The 21222-nt window shown below is 44.0% G+C and overlaps 1 protein-coding gene across 1 annotated transcript in view; it reads right to left on the bottom strand.

Annotated features, from left to right (window-relative positions):
- The window catches only part of LOC126481463 (glucose dehydrogenase [FAD, quinone]-like), a 44615-nt gene that overhangs the window by 14871 nt on the left and 8522 nt on the right, over positions 1–21222 (bottom strand). The window contains exon 2 of the mRNA XM_050105239.1: positions 11753–12103. Coding sequence (XP_049961196.1) covers positions 11753–12088 — 336 coding nt within the window. The 5' untranslated portion in view covers positions 12089–12103. The remainder of the gene's footprint in view (positions 1–11752; positions 12104–21222) is intronic.

The following is a 21222-nucleotide window of genomic DNA, read 5'->3' as shown; positions in this document are numbered from 1 at the left end:
GGGTTACACTCGTCTGGCATGAGACGTTCCTGGGGGTGGGTCGGGGGGGAGGTCCACTGGGGGCCGAACCACTGACGGCTACGGCAGGACGAAGCCTCTCCGTCGTTTCTAGGCCCCCGGTTCAATACACAATACGTTATAATAACTAAGCACAAAATCCGTCCATTTTGCGCGTTTGTTTATACCTAAAATTCTACTTCTTCTTTCTCTTTGTGAACGATTAGTCCTACGTATGTCAGATAAATTTTGTGCCACATTTTGCAGTCTACATTCTAATATTTTCATATCTCCTTCCCATTTCTCACTTTACCAAAACTTGTATCTCTAATGACAAACTGTGTATTTTCAAACTTTTGCGTGATCCACACACATTTCTGGTATACATTGAGTTGCATACTATGACTGTACTCTCTCCTAACTTCTATAGTAGTATCGTCATTTACGTCATTTACGCAATCTTTTGGACTTCTCGGGAGCTTACAATTTTCATGCGTAACCTAATTCGTAGTGAGTCGACGTAATGTGAGTTACAGTTGTGAGGTCTTAAGCGCCGGCCGATGCGGCCGAGCGGTTCTAGGCACTTCAGTTTGGAACCGCGCTGCTGCTACGGTCGCAGGTTCGAATCCTGCCTCGGGCATGGATGTGTGTGATGTCCTTAGGTTTAAGTAGTTCTAAGTCTAGGGGACTGATGACCTCAGATGTTAAGTCCCACAGTGCTTAGAGCCATATAAACCATAAAGGTCTTAAGCTTTGGCCGTAAATAGTGCTCAGAAAATTGTTTTCACATAATTGCAGCAGGTTATTACATGATTACTGCAATTCAACATTTTCCGCTTGTTGAACGGTTCGTTCCAAAGAAGTGAAAATAGCTCATACGAAGTCAATTGCTGTAGCATTTTATTCAGTTTGCTAATAATGTAACAATGATATTGCGTTCCAGCGAGTTTCCTCTTTGAACAGCGATGCATCTTGTCTGCGTCTGCCGCAAAATTCCACTTGTTTGTTACGCGAGTCTTTTGTGAGCTTAACTTTGACAAACCAAAAGTTCGATACACAAACTTCTCAGTAGCTTCAATGAATTAGAAAATTTTATCCCAAGTTTCTCTGTCGTTGTAAAACAAGCGACTTTCAGTAGCGTTGTAGCTTCCGTGCTTAAGGGGAATTTGTAATGCATCTACTATAAGCGATAATACTCGAGGTGGAACGGAGCCGATTCGAAGCTGCTGCGAATGGATGCGCTGACTCACACACCGCAAAGAAAGGTACTTCAGGTACTATGGTCTCCTATGGATACTGTCCCCTCCTCAAGAAACACTTACAAGATGCGATAAACCCACTAAACAGACAGCCTACACTACACTTGTCCGTCCTCTGCTGGAATATTGCTGCGCGGTGTGGGATCCTTACCAGGTAGGATTGACGGACGACATCGAAAAAGTGCAAAGAAGGGCAGCTCGTTTCGGGTTATCGCGCAATAGGGGTGAGAGTGTCACTGATATGATACGCTAGTTGGGGTGGCAGTCACTGAAACAAAGGTGATTTTCTTTGCCGCGAGATCTATTTACGAAATTTTAATCACCAACTTTCTCTTCCGAATGCGAAAATATTTTGTTGACACCCTCATACGTAGGGAGAATTGATCATCGTAAAAAAATAAGATAATTAAAGAGCTCGAACGGAAAGATTTAGGTGTTTCTTTTTCCCACGCGCCATTCTAGAGTAGAATGTTAGAGAAGTAGTATGAAATTGGTTGGATGAACCCTCTGCCAGTCACATAGGTGTGAATTGCAGAGTAACCATGTAGATGTAGATGTAGAAGAAGAGTGGTAACTATCACCACACACCCTCCTGGCTGTGAGTGGCGATCAGTGGTACGCATAGAGGGGCCGTACACAAGTTCTGGGGTGCTGTAACATTCTGTCTGAGCCAGTGTGAAACACTTCACCTGCAGGAGTGCCTTCAGTGTCCTGGTCAAGCGAAAGTAAATGCAAAGGTATAGAAGCATGTTAATCGCCGGTAGTTCAAACGTATGGCGAATAGCAGCAAAGCTAAAGGATGAAAAGGTACACCTTCGCACTAAGTGTATTTGCTTAGGAGATTCATTCAGCATGTTCGAGACATTTTTCATCAGTTTTTGAGACGTAAGTGTACAATCAGCTGAATATTTTATTACATATTCGAACAATCTGTGTCTGCCATCTGGGCTATGAGGTTATACTTGAATAATTCCACCGACTGTGAGAAGAGGTTAAGAGCAGCAACCCTGGGCAGAGGTTTACAACAAAGCCACACAGTCTGAAAAGCTGTAACCACAGCTGATTATGGCGTCATCGTTATGAATCGACTGGAAGCTTCGAATGAGACTTTGAAAGTTCTGTGCCAGGCTGGGCAGTGTCTTTCTTGCCTTGCAGCACAGCATCGAGACACGTTGGGACCCTCTGAATGGCCACACATCGCAGGTGACTGACTGTATGTGCAACACATACAAGGTTTATTTACTTGAGGCTTTCTCCATACAAACCAGAAACTGATAGTGGCAGTATATGTCGATACGGAAGCTTAAAACCCCAAGAAATGTCCCTACAAATGAAACGATTAAAATGTTAGTCATCAGTTGCCAAAGAATTCGCAACCATGTGACAGTTTTTCAAACTGTCCAAAAGATCAGCGGAGTCCATAATGCTACATACAGAAAAATGGCTAAAGGCCGAAACTGACAGCAGTGAGAATTACGGGGTAGTTCAAAGTGTACATTGAAAGAAGAGGCTCTTCTGAAATGGAGGTGGTGTATTTGCCGCTCTAGTCAAGAAAGTCAAATCCCCGAAATAAAAACTGAAGCTACATGCGAGACAGTTTCGTGAAGCCTTAGAAGCAACCGCGACAGTAAATTTGTAATAGTATCTTTCTGTAGTGGTGTAGTAGGAAACTTTTAGATAAAACCTCAGTTTCCTTCGTTAATAGGAATGATACCCTATCACACTGTCCCCATTGGAGGACATTTTAATCATCCAACAACCGATTTGGAAAATTGCAGCTTTTTTAGGTTTGGGGAACTGACGAGAATTTCTGCGAAACAGTACTAATCGCATTCTCTGACAACCATATACATCAGGTACTTCATAAGGTCACTCATGACGACAATATATTAGATTTAATGGCAACAAAGTGATTTGAACGCTTTGAGGAAGTCCACAATGAAACTGGTATCAATGAGCATTAGCCAGTTGAAACAACAGCGATTGCAAAGTAGAAAGGGCATCTACAACAGGTCAAAATGTTTACATATTCAATAATAAATAAGACCCATTTGCGTCGTGGACGACGTAAAGTTCTCGCAGCGACAGAGAGGGCTGACCGAGAGTGGCTGCAGTTCCGTTGCACTGGTCGGGGCACACGGTCTGACAGCCGGAGGCTCCCACCCGTTGTTGGGTCGAGTGGCCACGAAGAGCTTTATGAAAGGGGCCGCTGGAATTGCTGCATCCTGCCATTCGCCAAATTGTGGACTCTCAGCGACGTTAAACGGCGACATGAAAAATACGGTGATGGTGGTCGAGATGGCCGTTTGCAACCGTTTAGCCTATGTTGATTTCAGTAGCCCTTACAGCTCGTAAAGGCGTATGCACCGGTCAGGCGATCGAATAACTTAGGTGATTGTAATGAAGTACGTTATCGGTGAGCACCGTGGTTATTGTATTGAGTCCGCGTGGTCTTGGATGGGCGTGCTTCCCTTGACAGAATCTTTTTTGTTACATTACGTGCTATTCAGTTTACTGTGTGTCCTCTCATTCATTTCATCATTGCTGACAAAGGTGTGGTTCACATTTTGGAAGGAGGGCTGTATATGAGTAAAGTTAACGTATGAGCTATCAATTCACTATAGTAATTGACTCGTCTGTTGTGTAAGGATTACTTGTGGTCATTTTAATGTTATTTATTCTGAAATGCAAGTCGATGAACTCTGTGCGTAAATTTAAATCTTTTCTTTCCAATTGCTAGTGAGACCTTTATCTGTCATCTTAGTTAACGGGATTCGTTTATGCAAAGATTATCTGTGGGCGCTTTAAAATTGTTTATTCTAAATGCATGAAGATGAACCCAGCACAAAATTTGAAAATTGTTGTGGTTTCCAAGTACGGTTATATCATATTGTTTCATTAGTTGCTGTCTTAATATTAGTTGTTTTTTGAAGGTAAAGAGGCAATGGAAGCGCAAATTGCAATTTTCCCTGTTCATTGATCTCAAAAGTTGTATTTTTTAAAATGGAAAAGCATTGTGTGATACAGTTATACAGCTAATTGGGTATTGAAAGAATTTCTATTGAAATATTTGTGTGTAGTAAAAGCGTGAAACTTTGTTCATTGAAATGTCATTACGAATATCTACAGGTTACTTTTACCACTGTCTACAAACTCTAGGGACTCGTCGATTAAAGGATAGAGAGAAAAAAGGCTAATGAACTAATATCCGGAAACGCATGGTTTCCATCCTAGACACCATTTATTCAGTGATACATTGTTACAGAGACTGCGATCTAATACGCGTTGTGGCATGCAGCCACAGCTACAGTATATGTTCAAAATCGATGTCATGTGCCTCAACGCTAGCTTGTGTGTGCCTTAGTACGTTCTGTCCGACACGTTCACGTCGCCCAGGCTGCATCCGCATGAACACGCTGCCCCAGTGTCTCCTCATCTGGAATGGGCTCTGCATGCACGATACTTCCCAGATGACCCCATAACCAGAAATCGTACGGGTTGAGATCCGGTGAACGAGCAGGCCATCCTACTAGAATCCCTCTTCCGATCCATCGACCAGGACACGACTGAGATGCGTCCGGACGTTAAAGATGAGGGGGGCTGCAGAACCAACATACAGCAGCCACATAACCGTTCGAATCATCAATGCCACTTCTTCCAGTAGCGGATGCAAAGTCACCCGCAAGAAACGCCGATAATACCGTCCTGTTAGGCGACGTGAAAAGACGACTGCTCCCAAAAAACGGCCACCAGCTATCCCTGCCCACACATTCCGGCTGCACCGCCGCTGATGATTCGCTGTCACCATACCATGGAGGTCTTCATACTATTCCACAGATGACTGTTATGAAAGCTGAAGGTACCACTCCGCATAAAGGTGGCCACATCTGTGAACAGGATAGATGATAGACACCCCGGTATCGTGGTTGCCTGATGGGGAAACGAGTGACAAAATTGCTCCCAACGTGGAAATTCTGTCGCTAGTAAGTCCTGCACGCGCTGTAAGTGATAAGGGTGGTGACAATTGTCATGGACAATGTTCCATATGGTCGCCTGGCTACCCTGTACTGGCGGACCAACTGTCCGGTACTGACACGGCGGTCGCCTTCCACAGTGTTAACCCCTTTTTGCTCCTCACATTCTTCTCCAAGTCCGAACATTTCGGGTACGTCCTTCATGATTTCCTGCTTCCTGAAAGGACCCTGTCGTAGAGAAGCGACGAAATACTGTTGCAAAAATTGAAAACTGTGATAGTTGTCGAGGAAGATAGATCTCCTGATGCAACTAGTTGCCCGCCGCTCGTTGCCGTTTGCCTTTCCGTAAGTAAACACCATGTCGGCGAGCTCTCGATGCGAATACGGGACCATTGCGTACTACGCTGTGTCAGATCCACTACAATGTGAGTCAGCAGAAGAAGTGAATCGGACACAACATAACCAATTAAAGTAGCAGGAGAGGGCGCTAGGGCATGACGTATGAGGAACAGTACCACCGTGTAGGAGGGAACCACGCATACTCTAATTGTCGATGCACGTATTAGACCGCAGCCTCTGTGAGAAAGCATGATTGAATGAAAGGTGTCTAGCATGGAAACCATGCACTTGCAAACATAAATTCATAAGACCCTTTTACGTACGTATCCTCTTATCGATCAATCCCTAGAGTTTGTACGCCGTGGAAAAAATCACCCTGTCTGAACCCGACCACCAGCACTTCACTTGTATGTTCTTCGAACCTACCAGTAACAATTCTAGCTGCCCGTCTCTGAATTGCTTCGATGACTTCCTTCACTCCGCTCTGATGCGGATCGCAAATACTCCAGCAGCACTGAACTATGGATCACACTAGGGTCCTATACGCAGTCTCCTTTACAGATGAACTACACTTTTCCAAAATTCTCGACCATTCGCCTTCCCTACCACAATCTTCACACTCTCGTTTCATTTCATACCGCATTGCCACTTTACGCTCAGATATTTAAACTATGTGATTGTCAACCAGGACACTATTAATGCTGTATCCGAACATTACGGATTTGTTTTTCCTACTCCTCGATATTAATTTACATTTTTCTACATTTAGAGCTAGCTGCCACTCATCGCAGCAACTACAAATTTTGTCTGAGTGATCTTGTGTCCTCCTGCAGTGTCTCATCTTCGATACTTTTTCGTACGCCACAGCATCAACAGTGAGCAACCGCAGACTGCTACTACCTTGCCCGCCAGATCACTTCCCTTGGGCGTTCCTGGCGATACCCACGTCTTTGATGAATGCTCGCCCGTCGAGGACGACGTACTGGGATCTGTTACTTGAGAAGTTTTCGAGCTACCCACATATCTGGGAACGTATTTCATTTGCTCGTAGCTTCGTTATCAGTCTGCAGTGAGGCACCGTGTCAAATGCTTTTCGGAACTCTAGAAATATGAAGACTACCTGTTACCGCTTATCCATAGTTCCCATCATATCTTGTGACAAAAGGGCAAGCTGAGTTTCACACGAGTGATGCTTTCTAAAACTGTGCTGATTCCTGGACCCAAGCTTCTCGGTCTCTAAAAAATTTATTATTCAAACTGAGAACTCGTTCAAGAATTCTGCAGCAGACCGATGTTACTGATATTGGTCTGTAGTTCGCGACTTCGTTCTTTTACCCTTATTACACATGAGAGACACCTGCGCTATTTTTCTGGTCAGTTAGGACTTCTGCGCGAGCGACTCGCTATAAATGCAGTTTCTCCAGGCTGGTGCGGGGTACCCTGCAGCAGAGATACACAGGGCAGGTGCTGAAGCCCTGTCATTATCAACTGGATCATTATCAACTGGATCGAGAAAGTGATTGACACTGGTGTTTCTACAATGATAATCCCAAAGATATGGAGCAAGGCAAGGGTCGCGGCATTGCTTGAACAGGTAAAGAACCGATTACCCTTAGGACTTCTGACGTGTATCACTTCCATGCCACTTCTTTAATGTTCTGTACAGAATAATTTTAAACAGAATTTCTGAGTCTGTCGACAGTAACATCATTAAAGAACAGTTAGGTTTCAGGCCAAGAGAGTCATGTAATAGTCAGATGCTCAATGAAGTGAACCCAGCACATCTTGGAAGCGTAAGAAAGAAAACGGATTACAGGAGTTGCCTTTATCTATCTGATAGCTGCTTATGATACTGTGAATCACAACACAAAAACTAAGGACTACTGATTGACGCAGATTATTCAGTGTGTATTGCAGAAAAGACGATTTTTTGTCACCCAAAATCACAAAAGCAGTAGACGAGGAATGTAGAAGGACAGCCTTCTCCGGGGAAGTGTGTTGGCACCAGTATTGTACAACATGTATACCGATGGCCAATCACCCAATAATGGAACTCGATCTTTGATCTATGTAGATGACCCAACTGTCGCTGCTCAGGGAGTAACATTTGAAGAAATATCGTGTATCTATAATTAAGGTGCCGCTACTCATAGAGATCCAGTGTGATTACCGTGTGGCAGCGAAACTTGGTAGATATTCTAATGCGTTAATGCGGAAGCGATTTAGGTTGGAAAAAATTAGTTCCAGTTTTGGCCATGAGGCTCAAATCTGGCGCTGTGAATGAAAGAAAGACATACAGAAATGTTTCCCTACGTATGTATTAAGAATGGGACATGGATAGAAAAGATCAAAAAAGTGAGAAGGGCATAATGTTGTTTTTATTACTATGCGGCACATACACAGTCTGTTCAGTATGAGCACCGGAGACGTCAACGAGTGCTTCACGGCGCTATATTTGCACCTGGTGGCCAAAACTGGAACTAATTTTTTTCTTTTCTTTTCAGCGGAAATCGTTTCCGCGTACCCACCAAGTTACGCTGGTTAAAGCCTACGTCGGAGCTCCACGAGTAGGTGCAGTTCAGTTACAGCCACGTGGTATAGAGCTCTCGAAGAACTTGTCGTCCACTATGACGACAACCACTTGAAGCCCAAGCCGGATAAAACCCGAGAGCATGCGTTCCACGTACGCAATAAGGAGGCAAGAAGAAAGTTAAAATCATCGGAAAGCCCCGGATACCTAGGGTTAATGATGCATCGTGCCTTATCCTATACCCAACACTCGCAGACACAGGGGACAAGGTACACACCAGGGACAGCCTCGTCCACAAACTGCCGAATACCACGTGGCGAGTGCTGCCCCGCGTCCTCCGCGCTTCACCACCTACTCTGTCTCTCTCTGCTGCAGGGTACCCCGCACCAGCCTGGAGCAACTGCATTTACAGCGAATCTCTCGCCCAGAAGTCCTAAGTGACTGGGAAAAAATGGCAGGTGTCTCTCACGTGTAATAAGGGTAAAAGAACGAAATCGCGAACTACAGACCAATATCAGTAACATCGGTCTGCTGCAGAAATCTTGAACGAGTTCTCAGTTTGAATAATAAATTTTCTAGAGACCGAGAAGCTTGTGTCCACGAATCAGCACAGTTTTAGAAAGCACCACTCGCCCGAATTTCAGGTTGCTCTTATATCACCCACACCTGGAGCTTTCTTACATTTAATTCGATGAATAACACTTCTCAGTTCCTCGGTTATCATCGGTACGCGACCGAAATCTCTTGCATACTTCGTAACTATTCGTGCAGTGTCGGCAGCTTGACATTATTCATATGTTAGCTGATTTAAGTGGTTTACTGCATCTTAGTATTATCGTATGAAAGCTCTGATGACTCGCAGCCCCCTCCTGGTATCTGCTATGCCAAAAATAGATTTCGATAACAAATATTTGATAAATAGAATTCTGAGATTTGTGCGTGAATGTGTGTAGTTTCCCTACGTATCGATCGCCCTGCAAGAGTGTTCCTCAGGGCTCGCTACCTGTTCCCAAGCCAGCGAGTCACTGTTGCGCCGTGCTACCGACGACTTCTGCGTGGGAACCGACTCCCCACTCCGCGATGCTCAAGTCTGAGTTACCTGTGCTAGCCGCAGAGTCGGAATAAAATGTTACCTTTAGCAAGCAAAATGCCGTCCAGAGTAAGAGGAACCTCACAAGAGCTGCAGCCGCCCATCATCTTCCAGAGTGATGAGGCACCCCCACCTTGGAGTCCGAACTTGGCGGATATGCCGAATGACACATTCCCTGAGAAGTCAAATGGCCCTTTATGGTCCCATTGCCTGGGATCTGTGATCTCCTGTAGTATTAACGACAGAATTATTTTTGTGGGCTTATATCGAGGATCGCGTGTGCACAACAGCACCCTGCGTGGACGAATCAAGGAAGCGATCAGAACTGCTGATGCTGAAATGCTGACGCATACATGGGCGTAACTAGAATGTCGTCTTGGTGATATACAAGCAAGCAGTAGAGCACACACACGAATTCTGACGTTACAGAAAAATCTCTGAGAGCTGCTGAAATTTTTATAACAAATCGTGATGATGTCCCTTTAACCGTTTCCAAGTCATAATTCTCTGAAATGATGCCAGCACTTTATGGAGACAGTGTATATCACTTCACAGGAATTGTCATCCAGTCACCAGCTCACAGTTGCAGACTGCCTATCAAACGGATTCCAGAGTAAATAAAAATTTTATTTTCAGCATTTCGTTCAAATATTGACCGAATGCAAGCATTTAAAATTCTGAAGTACTCCCGCTTAACAAGTATGATCTTACGTTAATGTTTCAACACAATAACACAAGCATTAGAGCTAGAAACTGTGTAAACGTCTCGAGGAATAACTCACAGTGCGCAGATTACTCTATATTCACACAATACTTTAAAGACAGAGGGAGCGTTTAGTGACTTCCATCAAACCTTACACATGATTTCAAATATATTCGAAACTTTTTCTCGTGACACTCCCCACAAAATAAAGTGTGTTAAAACGTTTATTGCCAACTACATTTTCCTGTTCATCTAGTAAAATTTCAACATCAGGCGTGACAGTTTGATTTAATAGTTTTTCTACTAATAACTCTATTCACAACATGTTTTGCTGACAGTACCTACATATGTTCTGTTGAATGTATATGCAAAATTACCATTGTACGACACGTAACTGAGGAGACCCGACGTTATGTATAACAAGATATGTGATAATCTAGATTTTCTGGAAGCTTTAGAGAAGAGAGTTGGACTTTTTAAAAACCTTAGCGGTAGCACCATTGTTACTTGCAGGCGCTAGCCCAGACCAGTGGCACTCACATCGCTCCAGACCAGTGCAGCGCCCCTGCTATCCCATATGACTGCAGCAGCCCTAATGTTGCATACCAGTGCAGTGCCTCTGCTATCCCATACCACTGCAGGAGCCCTGATGTTGCATACCAGTGCAGTGTCCCTGCTATCCCATACCTCTGCAGCAACCCTACTGTTGCATACCAGCGCAGCGTCCCTGATATCCCATACCGCTGCAGGAGCCCTACTGTTGCATACCTGTGCAGCGCCCCTGCTATCCCATATGACTGCAACAGCCCAACTGTTGCATACAAGTGCAGCACCCTTGCTATGGCTTACCACTGCAGCAGCCCTACTGTTGTATACCAGTGCAGCACCCTTGCTATCCAATGTCACTGCAGCATCCCTGCTGTTGCATACCAGTGTAGCATCAGTGCTACCCAACACCACTTGCAGCAGTCCTGTTGCATACCAGTGCAGCGCCCCTGCCATCCCATTTGACTGCAGCAGCCCAACTGTTGCATACAAGTGCAGCACCCTTGCTATGGCTTACCACTGCAGCAGCCCTACTGTTGTATACCAGTGCAGCACCCTTGCTATCCAATGTCACTGCAGCATCCCTGCTGTTGCATACCAGTGTAGCATCAGTGCTACCCAACACCACTTGCAGCAGTCCTGTTGCATACCAGTGCAGCGCCCCTGCCATCCCATTTGACTGCAGCAGCCCAACTGTTGCATACAAGTGCAGCACCCTTGCTATGGCTTACCACTGCAGCAGCCCTACTGTTGTATACCAGTGCAGCACCCTTGCTATCCCATACCACTGCAGCAACACTATTGTTGCATACCAGTACAGCTCCCCTGCTATCCAATGTCACTGCAGCATCCCTGCTGTTGCATACCAGTGTAGCATCAGTGCCATCCCATACTACTGCAACAGCCCTACTGCTGCATACCAGTGCAGTTGCCCTACTGTTGCATACCAATGCAGCACCCCTTCTATTCCATACCACTGCAGCAGCCCTACTATTCCACGCCAGACCAGCACCCCTAGTATTTCACATGACTACAGTGTCGCTGCTATTCCACACCACTGTGGCGTCCCTACTGTTCCACACCAACACAACGCCCCTGCTATCCCATACCAATCCAGCGTCCCTGCCGTTGCATACCAGCTCAGTGCCCCTACAATTCCATCCCTGTGCAGTGCCCCTACAATTCCATCCCTGTGCAGTGCCCCTACTATTCCACACCAGTGCAGTGCCCTTAGTACTGGATATCCATACAGTTATTCGGAGGCGAAAGTAGCATGGTGGTCTCCGAATGCCGTTCTCCGGTTTGGGGCCGTACCTCGGTCTTCTGTAGCGTCGGGAAGAGCCGCGGCACGTCGGAGGTGGGCGGCGGGTCGCCGCCGGCCTCGAGCAGCAGCACCGTCCAGTCGGGGTTCTCCGAGAGGCGGGCGGCCACCGTCGCCCCGGCCGACCCGGCGCCGACCACCACGAAGTCGTACTCGGGCAGCGGGCTCGCCGTGTCCGGCGGGTAGGCGCTACGGTCCCCCAGCAGGCACTGCGCGTGCAGCAGGGTTGCCAACAGCTGCGCGAACAGCGCTCCTCCGGCGCCGCCCACGGCGCAGGTGTCAGGGGCGACCGCCGCCCCCGTCCAGTGCGCGGTGCTCGCAGTCTCCATGCCGCGTTTCTCTGGCTGCCGACACCAATGGTGGACGGTGAGTGTGGTGTACGAAGACTACGATATAAAATCTACTTTTCACGAAGGCAGAACTTCGGGATTAAATATTAAACTGAATGCTTGTTTTCGACAACGTAGTAGTCCACAAGGAGCAGCCATACTTTGCCCATAGTACAGCAGTGATTTCAGCACAGTGTAAACTGCCGAAATTACCTTCTTCTTAACGGGTAAAAACTGGGCAGTAGCCCTCATAACCACGTATCTGATGGAGGTCAGCTAAAATATCAGCACAAATTGTGGAAATCTTAAACGACGATGAACAACAATAATATCGTATTTCTTTATCTCTACTTGCCGAATACGTTAATTCGTTTATTACGCTATTCTACGTAGCTACCTCATTTCTAAATGCTCCTGTTTAATAACAACTAAGGAGTATCTTCTCTTCTAAGCTGTTCTATAAAGGATATTTTTTCTTTTTTTCTGTCACTGGGTATTATAATGTATTTTGAAGATGGGACTACATCTGTTACGAATACTGTAAACATTTGCAAGTCATTGTCCAATGTATTTATTTCATGTTTTAATGTGAATCAAACGTAACGTATCATATGATTCCGTTGTATTATTTCGTGTAAATTTAATGGTATGTCATTTATGTGAAAGCGCTTTGGTCTGGTACGAAATATTATCTGAGCCGTAGTAAGAATTGCTGTAGTGTAAAGCAGTCGCCCTCCGTTGCTGGCGGCAATCGCAGCTTTGGTGTCTCCCTCTGGTGTGAAAGGGGAAAGCTAGCCTGTTCACGTGCATTTCAGGGGCGCTATGAGCTCTGCAAAAGGTTAGTCTGTCAGTCGGAGGCAATTGGTCAGCCAGGGGAGTCTCTCAGTCTCGGCGAGTCTAGTCAGTTGGTCAGCCGGCTCAGTGTGGGGCAGTCAGTGTCTGTCTGTCGTCGGAGTGCTAGTGTGTCTGTCGTTTGGATCAAACTTTAAAGCCGGCAAAATGAGAGTCTTGCCAGTCCGCCAGCAACAGAACTCAGCGAGTGGTCGCCCGGTCGGGGCTGAGGCCCTGCATCTGAGGCTGCGCGTTAGCCTGCCAGTCTGCTCGAGTTGCTCAGGCAACGGTCATTGGCGGTTGGATTGTTCGTTGGTCGGTCGCACACTGGGACACGAGATGACTTGTCCGCCTGGAGCGTCGGCGCATGTGAGGTCGCCACGTGAGTCCAGTGACCGCGCCGTATAGCGAGGCGTAGTGGCTCCGCGGCCGACACGAGAGCAACAGGGGTCAACCCACGACTACGGGCTGGCCGGTGCGAGCTGCGACTCCGTGAGACGGGAGATCGGCGCGCCTTCCTGCGTCCGTTGAAGCGGCTGGCAGCGGTCGTTTCGTGAGAGCGTGTTGGGGGTGCTACGCCAGGTCTTCACCAGAAATCGCAGTTATTAGAATCTGAGTGATTAGTGATATGTTGTTTCAGTTACTTGTTAAATTCTACTTGTGTTGTTGGTCAATCTCTCGTCCCCAGCTTGCTCGTTTCTCTCTCGTCCGCATTTGTTAGGCGGTTAGTGTCGGTCTGTCTATCTGTCGGTCTCCCATACGTTAATAGCTGCCTCTGTCATGTCTGTCGGATTCGGTGTTAACGAATTTATAGAATTAAAGTAAAGGCTGAATTCCTGAAATATGTTTTTATCTTGCCTATCATCTTGAGAGGCGGTATATGTGTAATGTAGAGCATGTTGTACACTTTATGTAACTCTGAATTTCATGGGTTTTATTTAAATAGTCGTTTTTTATGAAGTTGCCACCCTTCCACCGTAAAAGCCCTTTTAAAAACAAATTGCACTTTTTGTGGAAAATAAGTTCTTAGTGTGAGTGTTTGTACCATTTCCATCCCTCTTACGGGGTGCATACTTAATGCGTTTGTGTGAGTTGTTAAAGTTTTTAGTTTAAAGTAATATGGTGTGTTGCAGATTTGCACCAGTGTAGTCTTTCAGAGGTGGTTGTGAGCGGTCGTGACTACGGTCGTGTTAAAAGGGAGCGGCAAGGTTCTCAGCCCTTAAGCTCATACTGTTAAAAACAACTTTTTTTTTATTCTGCCTCTGAATAATTGAAACTTGATATTTCGAGGATGCTATTCTGCTTATAATTTTAAACTGTTTTGAAAAAGCTTTTAGCAATAAGTTCACATTTGTTAAATTGTAACTTGATATTTCGAGGGTGCTTTTCTGCTTATAAATTTTAAATCTGTTTTTGAAGAGACTTTTATGAACAAAATTTCCGTTGGTTGAAATTTAGTTTGTTTCCATCAACTACTCCTTGGCAACTACTTCCACGCTCACATAGTGTGTTAATGTTCTTGATGAATCGCTAGTAAATAAAGTAAGTTCTTTAAGAAGAGATTTTGAAAGTAAATACCACGGTTCATTATCTTTCTAAAATTTTGTAGAAGCAGAAGAAAAAATGAATAGGACAGTCTAACTCGGGGCTTGGAAGTGTAAAAATGGATGGAAGGAGCGTGTCGGGTTTTTGGTAGAAAAATGTATTGTATTTTGTACGAAGAAGGTGTTTTTTATAGTAATTAATGGGCGGAGTAATGTGAAGATGAGAACACGAAGTTTGAAGTACAGTTAGTCTTGTGCTAGGACTCGCTCACATAATGACTGACGGGTACAGACGTGACGTTAATTATTCGCAAACTAATTATTTCACGGGAGGAGGAGAGGTTTTATTTCCGGTGGAAGTCAGAAGACTTTAAGAAGCTCAACAGCACTTTTTTCGCTGTGGAAGTTGGACGAATTTAAGAAGAAAAGAGAAACATTGTACTGAGATAAGCGTGACATACAAGTTTCCAGAAAAGTATTGCATAAGCATTGTCGCAGTAAAACACTAAATTTTGCAGAAGAGACCTGAATTCTATGCAGAAGATGCGTCGCAAGATACATTTAGAACAAATAAGATTGCAAGAAACAAGATTTTTGAAGACAGATGGTTTAACAAGAAACCAGCACAAAAGACGAGAGGTCAAGAATAACAATGCGTCGAGAAACGAGAACGGAAAACAGTTTCATCAGAAGGAGCTGTATTGTGGTATCACTGTGGTAGTGTGCAGAGTTATTATCCACCCTATTTTGATGGAGAAGAAACTGAACTACGCCAGCACCAATGGTAGTGTTATGAAGAGGGACTGTTATCAACTATTTCGTGTACTAAGAGGCCGAACTCTGAAGATTTTTGCCAAATAAGTCTATTACGAGTAAGGGCTAAAGTCCACTTTTGTCTTGGAACATAAAAACTAATAAATGGTAAAACAGCTGCTAAATATATTTCAGTGTGGTCGTCCATTGCTGTGTGCTAAAACAGTGTGCATATTTCAGTCTGGCACAATCCAGTCCCACATCCTTACCTAAAATAGTTCTTAAGTTTAACAGTGTGAGCTCCATGGCTAGGCAATGCCTAAGAGCGCCGACAGGAATTTATTTGGAATGTTTTCAAATTAATTTGCATATACCATCTTGTCCAGTCGCACGAATCGCCAAACTCTGCAACTCGACAACAATAGAGATTCATTGCAACAGAGATAGCGTCCATGGGAGATAAGACAACCAACGTTTTCTGTCTCGCTAAATATAATCCTTAGTAGATTTTCGCATGCTCATTTACAAAACACAAAGAAAAGTGGAAATCGAATCAGTTAACCAAATGAATGATTGGATATTTAATGCATTTTTTTTTCTATCAGTCAAAATCTTTCTCGCGGTTAAAATCTATTATTGCGCTACTAAAGTGGGTTACGAAAACATTAATGCTGCCCTGGGGAAATTTACTGCCTCATCAACACAGTTAGACCGCAATAGACCGGTGATGCTGTATTGTAACATATCACCCCGGACTACAAGTCCATTAAAAAAAAACATTAATGCTGAACAGTACATCTACTACATGCGACTGCTGGGAAGACAATTTACGTTGACATATTTCCAAATATGTTCATTTCCAACTGCTCAAATTTAGACATACTTAATGAGATCAGAACTAAAACCGTACAATACCATAGCATATGGTAGATGTTTCAAAACACATTTTTATGATATTTTGAACTTTAAATATTATACGTAAGTGGTGATACAGGTTTCAACACGTTGTGTGTATTTGTACGTCAGCGACGCTTCTCTAATCCAACTGTTTTCACTGATTTGCTACCAATATTTTGACCGAGAGTACTCGTTGCTAAACTCAAGAAGAACGTCGCAGAGAAAGGAGTGCTCACCAGTAGAGCTGCAGAGTGCTCACGAACGAACAGTTAGTAGCTCTGATTCATATTTTAAATGCTTTGCTTGCTACAAGCAGTGAAGAACTAACATAACGGTTGCAGTGGGGCAGTGTGCGTAAGCAAACAGACAGTGGCGGTTCAATAGCGTTCTACTACATGTTAGAAAAGAGAAGACGTAAACAATGATATTTTAAGTCCTTTACTCGATGCACTCATTAGTTACACGTACAAACAAGGCCATCAATTTCTATAGTTCCAAGTCAACATACGTACGAACCTACAAAATAACGGATCAGACAAATATGGCAAATCATTTCTCATAGGTAGAGTTTAAGAAATTTTGGGCGAGGAAATAGCTCAATACTAGAGCGATTTCAGGAACGGAAAATATTGCACACAACTGATTTAGCCAAAGAGTGTTAACCGGAAGACGTAAAATAGCATTATTTACTGATTTCAAAAAAGGTATTTGACTTTGAGGACAAAGACACGAACGACAAAACCATTAAATAATTTGGTGTTAAAAGTAAGAATGGTCAACGAAATTTGCAGCTCTGCTACATGCACATTCACTCAAAGTAATTCTCAAAATATTTCCACCATTTTTTGAAAAAAAAAACGAAAGATATGCAATTTTGAGTTCAAACATCCAAAAATACTAGGAACGAAATGTAATGTAAAGCAGTTGCAGATTGCAGTACTTTAAGGAAGTCCGAAAGAAGCAAATACTCAAAGGACTAATTCAGAGGAAATAGGAAAAAAGAATTGGTCCTAGAGCTCCCTCTGAAATAGAAATAAGATTCATGGCAAAGGTAAAATGTGTTCCAAAATATATAAAAAAACACACGTAGGTAGGACAGAAAAAGCCGTCAATTGAAGCAAAGTGGGGAATAATACAAGAGGACGAATTGAAAATATCTGCAATAGACATAATAATTAGTAAAATGATATGAGCATATAGTTTAACGGAAATCATTTAGAGTAAGTTTATTTCTTCGAACACAATACTGAAACACGATACTGCATTGTCTAGATCAAGTGGTGCAGCAGTGTGTTTCGAATCAGACGTTTGACTTAACCTCGGTTATTTTCAGACAAATACCAACTGCTACTATATCTTCTGTCATTCTCTTTATAACCAAGGGAAACGTCCCACACGTTTAGTCAGAATGAACAGATTGCAATCAATTTCAGTTAATTTCAATGACAATGCTTAACACTGCTCAAGACAAAATATAAGAAAAGTATGTTTGTGTTTGTTTATCCGCTGCAGTGGTGAGACTAAAATCTTAATATACATGTGAATTCTTAAGATCGAGGCACTTAGGATCATTTGGTGTTTCGGAAAATAATGTCTGCGACATAATAAGGGGCTACACGTCTTTGGACATTGCTGCCAATGAAAATGCGCATGCTAAGGAAAATTCTTGTACTTCTGGAGAGAGAGGTCAACCGCAATTTCGCTCGTCACATGTACAATATAATTGGAAGCAAACAACAAAATAATATCAAAAACGAATATAACCTGTTTTGGAACTAAGATCATCAGTTAAAAGGCTGCCAAGGAATGGAAAGAGGAATGTGGGAACAAAATGCACAGAAGGGACACACATGTGGAGGAGGCTAGGGAGGACTTCAGAAGTTCTTTATTTTTTTAAATTGGTCTTTTACTTTTAATGGACTATCGCTTGATGGCTTAAGGTGGGTCTTGAAATGGCCACTTAGCCGCTGTGTCCGGTTGAGTGATCTGAGGGGGATCACATCTGGCCCCAGCACCAGCTTCCGCAGATACGCGCTACATGAAGGTGGGCCTGCGCCTGTTGTTCATGTGTTTTCTGCAGCTTTTTTAAAACCAGTTAACTGAACACGAAATTTGGCAATGGAAGTATGTAATTTTAATGCTTTTATGTGTAAGAAAAATAAAAAATAGAAGGTAGGACCTGGGTGAACAACTTGGAATTGTTATTTCGATCTGTTGACCGCCAGTGACAACTGTTGGAACTGTAATGATAATTAAATCAAGACCCTAAGGTGTCGACAGGCGTTGATATACATCAAGGGGGACAGCTGAAAATGTGTGCCCCGACCGAGACTCGAACCCGGGATCTCCTGCTTACATGGCAGACGCTCTATCCATCTGTACCCTCGGGGACTCAGATGAATAGAGCGTCTGCCATGTAAGCAGGAGATCCCGGGCTCGAGTCCCGGTCGGGGCACACATTTTCAACTGTCCCCCTTGGTGTATATCTACTCTAATTTTACCCTAAAACAGCGAGAATGCTCTGTGACTCTCATACGCAGGGAGATAGATCGTAAATTAAGTACTGTGCTCGAGGTGTTAGAAATATGTGGAGCGCTGCCCTGGTATACTCTGATGATTTGTGTGCCCCAGAATTAACACTGAATGGACGTACTGAGCAGTCATCTACCTACATTCGCCATGATACTCGCAAAGTAAAGAAGGGTCGGCTTAGCTATAATACTGAAATTGGGGAAACATACTGTCACATCCTTGGCCGGTGTTGAAGTTACTGTAAAATTGCTAAAATTGTTTGCGCTATCAGCTGTGTTGCTTACTATTACAGTACATCGGCGGTGTCTTTTTCCATCCCATCCATACATTGGTGTTCTGTTGGTTACCACATAATGATTGACTGACAACGCTTGTTTGAGTTGTGGAATGAGTTTTGTGGATGGGTGGCACCTTCTGGGGGTTGCTAGCAGCGAAACAGTGACTGTGTATATGACACAGAGCCATCAGATATTAGGTCAATGTGACAGATGAGTTTAAATGTTGTTTGGAAACCCACGCCAACGCCGTAAAAGTCTTCCAATTTCCACATATTGTAGATGACAGTTATTTAAAATCACCCAGTGTTATGGTGACAGCGGTAATAATATGGTTTACACAGTGCGACGTCTAGAGGTAGCCCAGTCGACCTATCTTCAATCCAAAATTGAGACTTCCCGCCATGGGGGGCTTGGCAGTGGGTGTGTGGCGATTTCCAGCCACCTTGGGTACCGGTACTCGCGTCATCAGCTAATTTCATGGCAGTCAACTTCAATGACGTCTATCGCATCACTGTGCGACGTCTTGGATAACTGTACTTTGGGGTGATGTCCTTGTTGCCTGTGAGAGGCTGCAGATAAGAACGTCTTAATTAATTATGTCAATTGTCATCAGCTGACGTCACAGCAGCTATCTTGAATGATGTCAATCGCGTCACAGTGCAACATCATGGATAATGGTACTTTGGGGAGATGTCCTTGTTGTCTCTGAGAGGCAGTAGATCAAAGCAGCTTAATGTCAGTTTAGAATCTGACAAAGACCTCGAAGTCGTGGTAGAAAAACAAAATGTTTGGCAGTGTACCTATCGTATTAGAGCAGAAAAAAATGTTTCAAACAACGAGACAGGGTCACGGGGCTCTTGTGGCTTTCACTGTGCTCTGTGGGGTATATGGTTACAGTACAGGTGACTGGTCTGTGCAGTTGATCAACAGGATAATAGGATCGTCACATGTGCTCGATGCCTGCACGCATGCGGTATTTTTTTTTCGATTTAGAGGGGGAGGGAGATGAGGTAAAAATCTCATTAGTTATCTATCGGCATGAGCTTTTATACGTCGTAATTTTTCTCTGATGGACGGTACAGAATAACGAAGGTAGCATGTTGGGGAGATAGATGTGAATGGACATGGATCTGTAGTATTTGTATGTAGTTTGGAGAAGCACTACAATGCAGTAGCAAAATCCATGTCCTTACCCCAGTTCCTGTACTGTCTTTTATACTATTTCATGTTGGAGGAATAGACCTCATTTCCGTCGAATGGTCAAAACACAGTTCTGTTGCAGTAACTCAGCTTCGCTTGTTTCAGCACGGATTGCAGGAGGTGGTAGATATAGTTTCCTCTGACCCTTACTCAGCTCCGACTTACGCTGGAACGATCACGTGTGCAAAGGTGCATGGATGGTCGCATACAGTCTGAGGAGGCATTTGCAGGATGCATAGGGGCTACCTAAAGTGATGCGGTAATTTTACTGTAGCAGACAGATTCGAGAAAGGTTGATCGTTTGGAGAAATGGGGGTGCCAGAAATATGGTTGAGTAATAATTGTAATCATTAAAGGACCCATTGCAGGTATGTGCTTGAATGGAAAGACTTGATTCCGAATCCCAGACAGCATTTCTAGTGAATAGCGTGGCTTTAGAGATGGGAAAACCTTGTGTACATTTCTTGCGACCTCAATCATCACACCACCTACTACTGTTTGTGATCCTTGTCAATCAACCATTGCCTATAGCCCAGTGGATATATCATCGACCCTCTGACGCTGCATCGAGACAAAATGCGTTACAAATACTATAGAGTAATACAGCTGGGGCGGTGTGAGGTAGTCGCAAACACTGCTTACTTACCACGTTCATTAGCCGAATCACATTCAAAATGCGGTAATTTTATCACAAGGTTGCATCGTGGGCTGCGTGTTAGTCTGATAATACACATTCCTATGATCACCATCTCGGTATTTCACTGGAAAAACCACCTCGTTCAGAGGTAATGTCGTACCTCGATTTATAAAGCCAGTATAGCTTTTAACATGGATACTTGTATGCACCTATAGAACCAGGACCGCTTGAGACAGTAGCATACAGTAGTTGCTGCGATCGGTTTTTTTTTTAACATCTGGCCGATTACCTCTCTCTTTCTAAGAGACAGTGGTAGCACTTGCAAGAAAATACCTATGAGACATGCCCACACATCATTAATTTTCGGTCTATTATTTTGCATCGTGAGGAATCATCTATTGGTCAAGTATTGTACTTAGTAGTAGTAGGGAATGCGTGATAGCTTCACCTTGAGCATCAGTT

This window comes from Schistocerca serialis, chromosome 5 (genome assembly GCF_023864345.2).
Source record: "Schistocerca serialis cubense isolate TAMUIC-IGC-003099 chromosome 5, iqSchSeri2.2, whole genome shotgun sequence".
Lineage (NCBI taxonomy): Eukaryota > Metazoa > Arthropoda > Insecta > Orthoptera > Acrididae > Schistocerca > Schistocerca serialis.
This window is presented reverse-complemented; position numbering and strand designations above follow the sequence as displayed.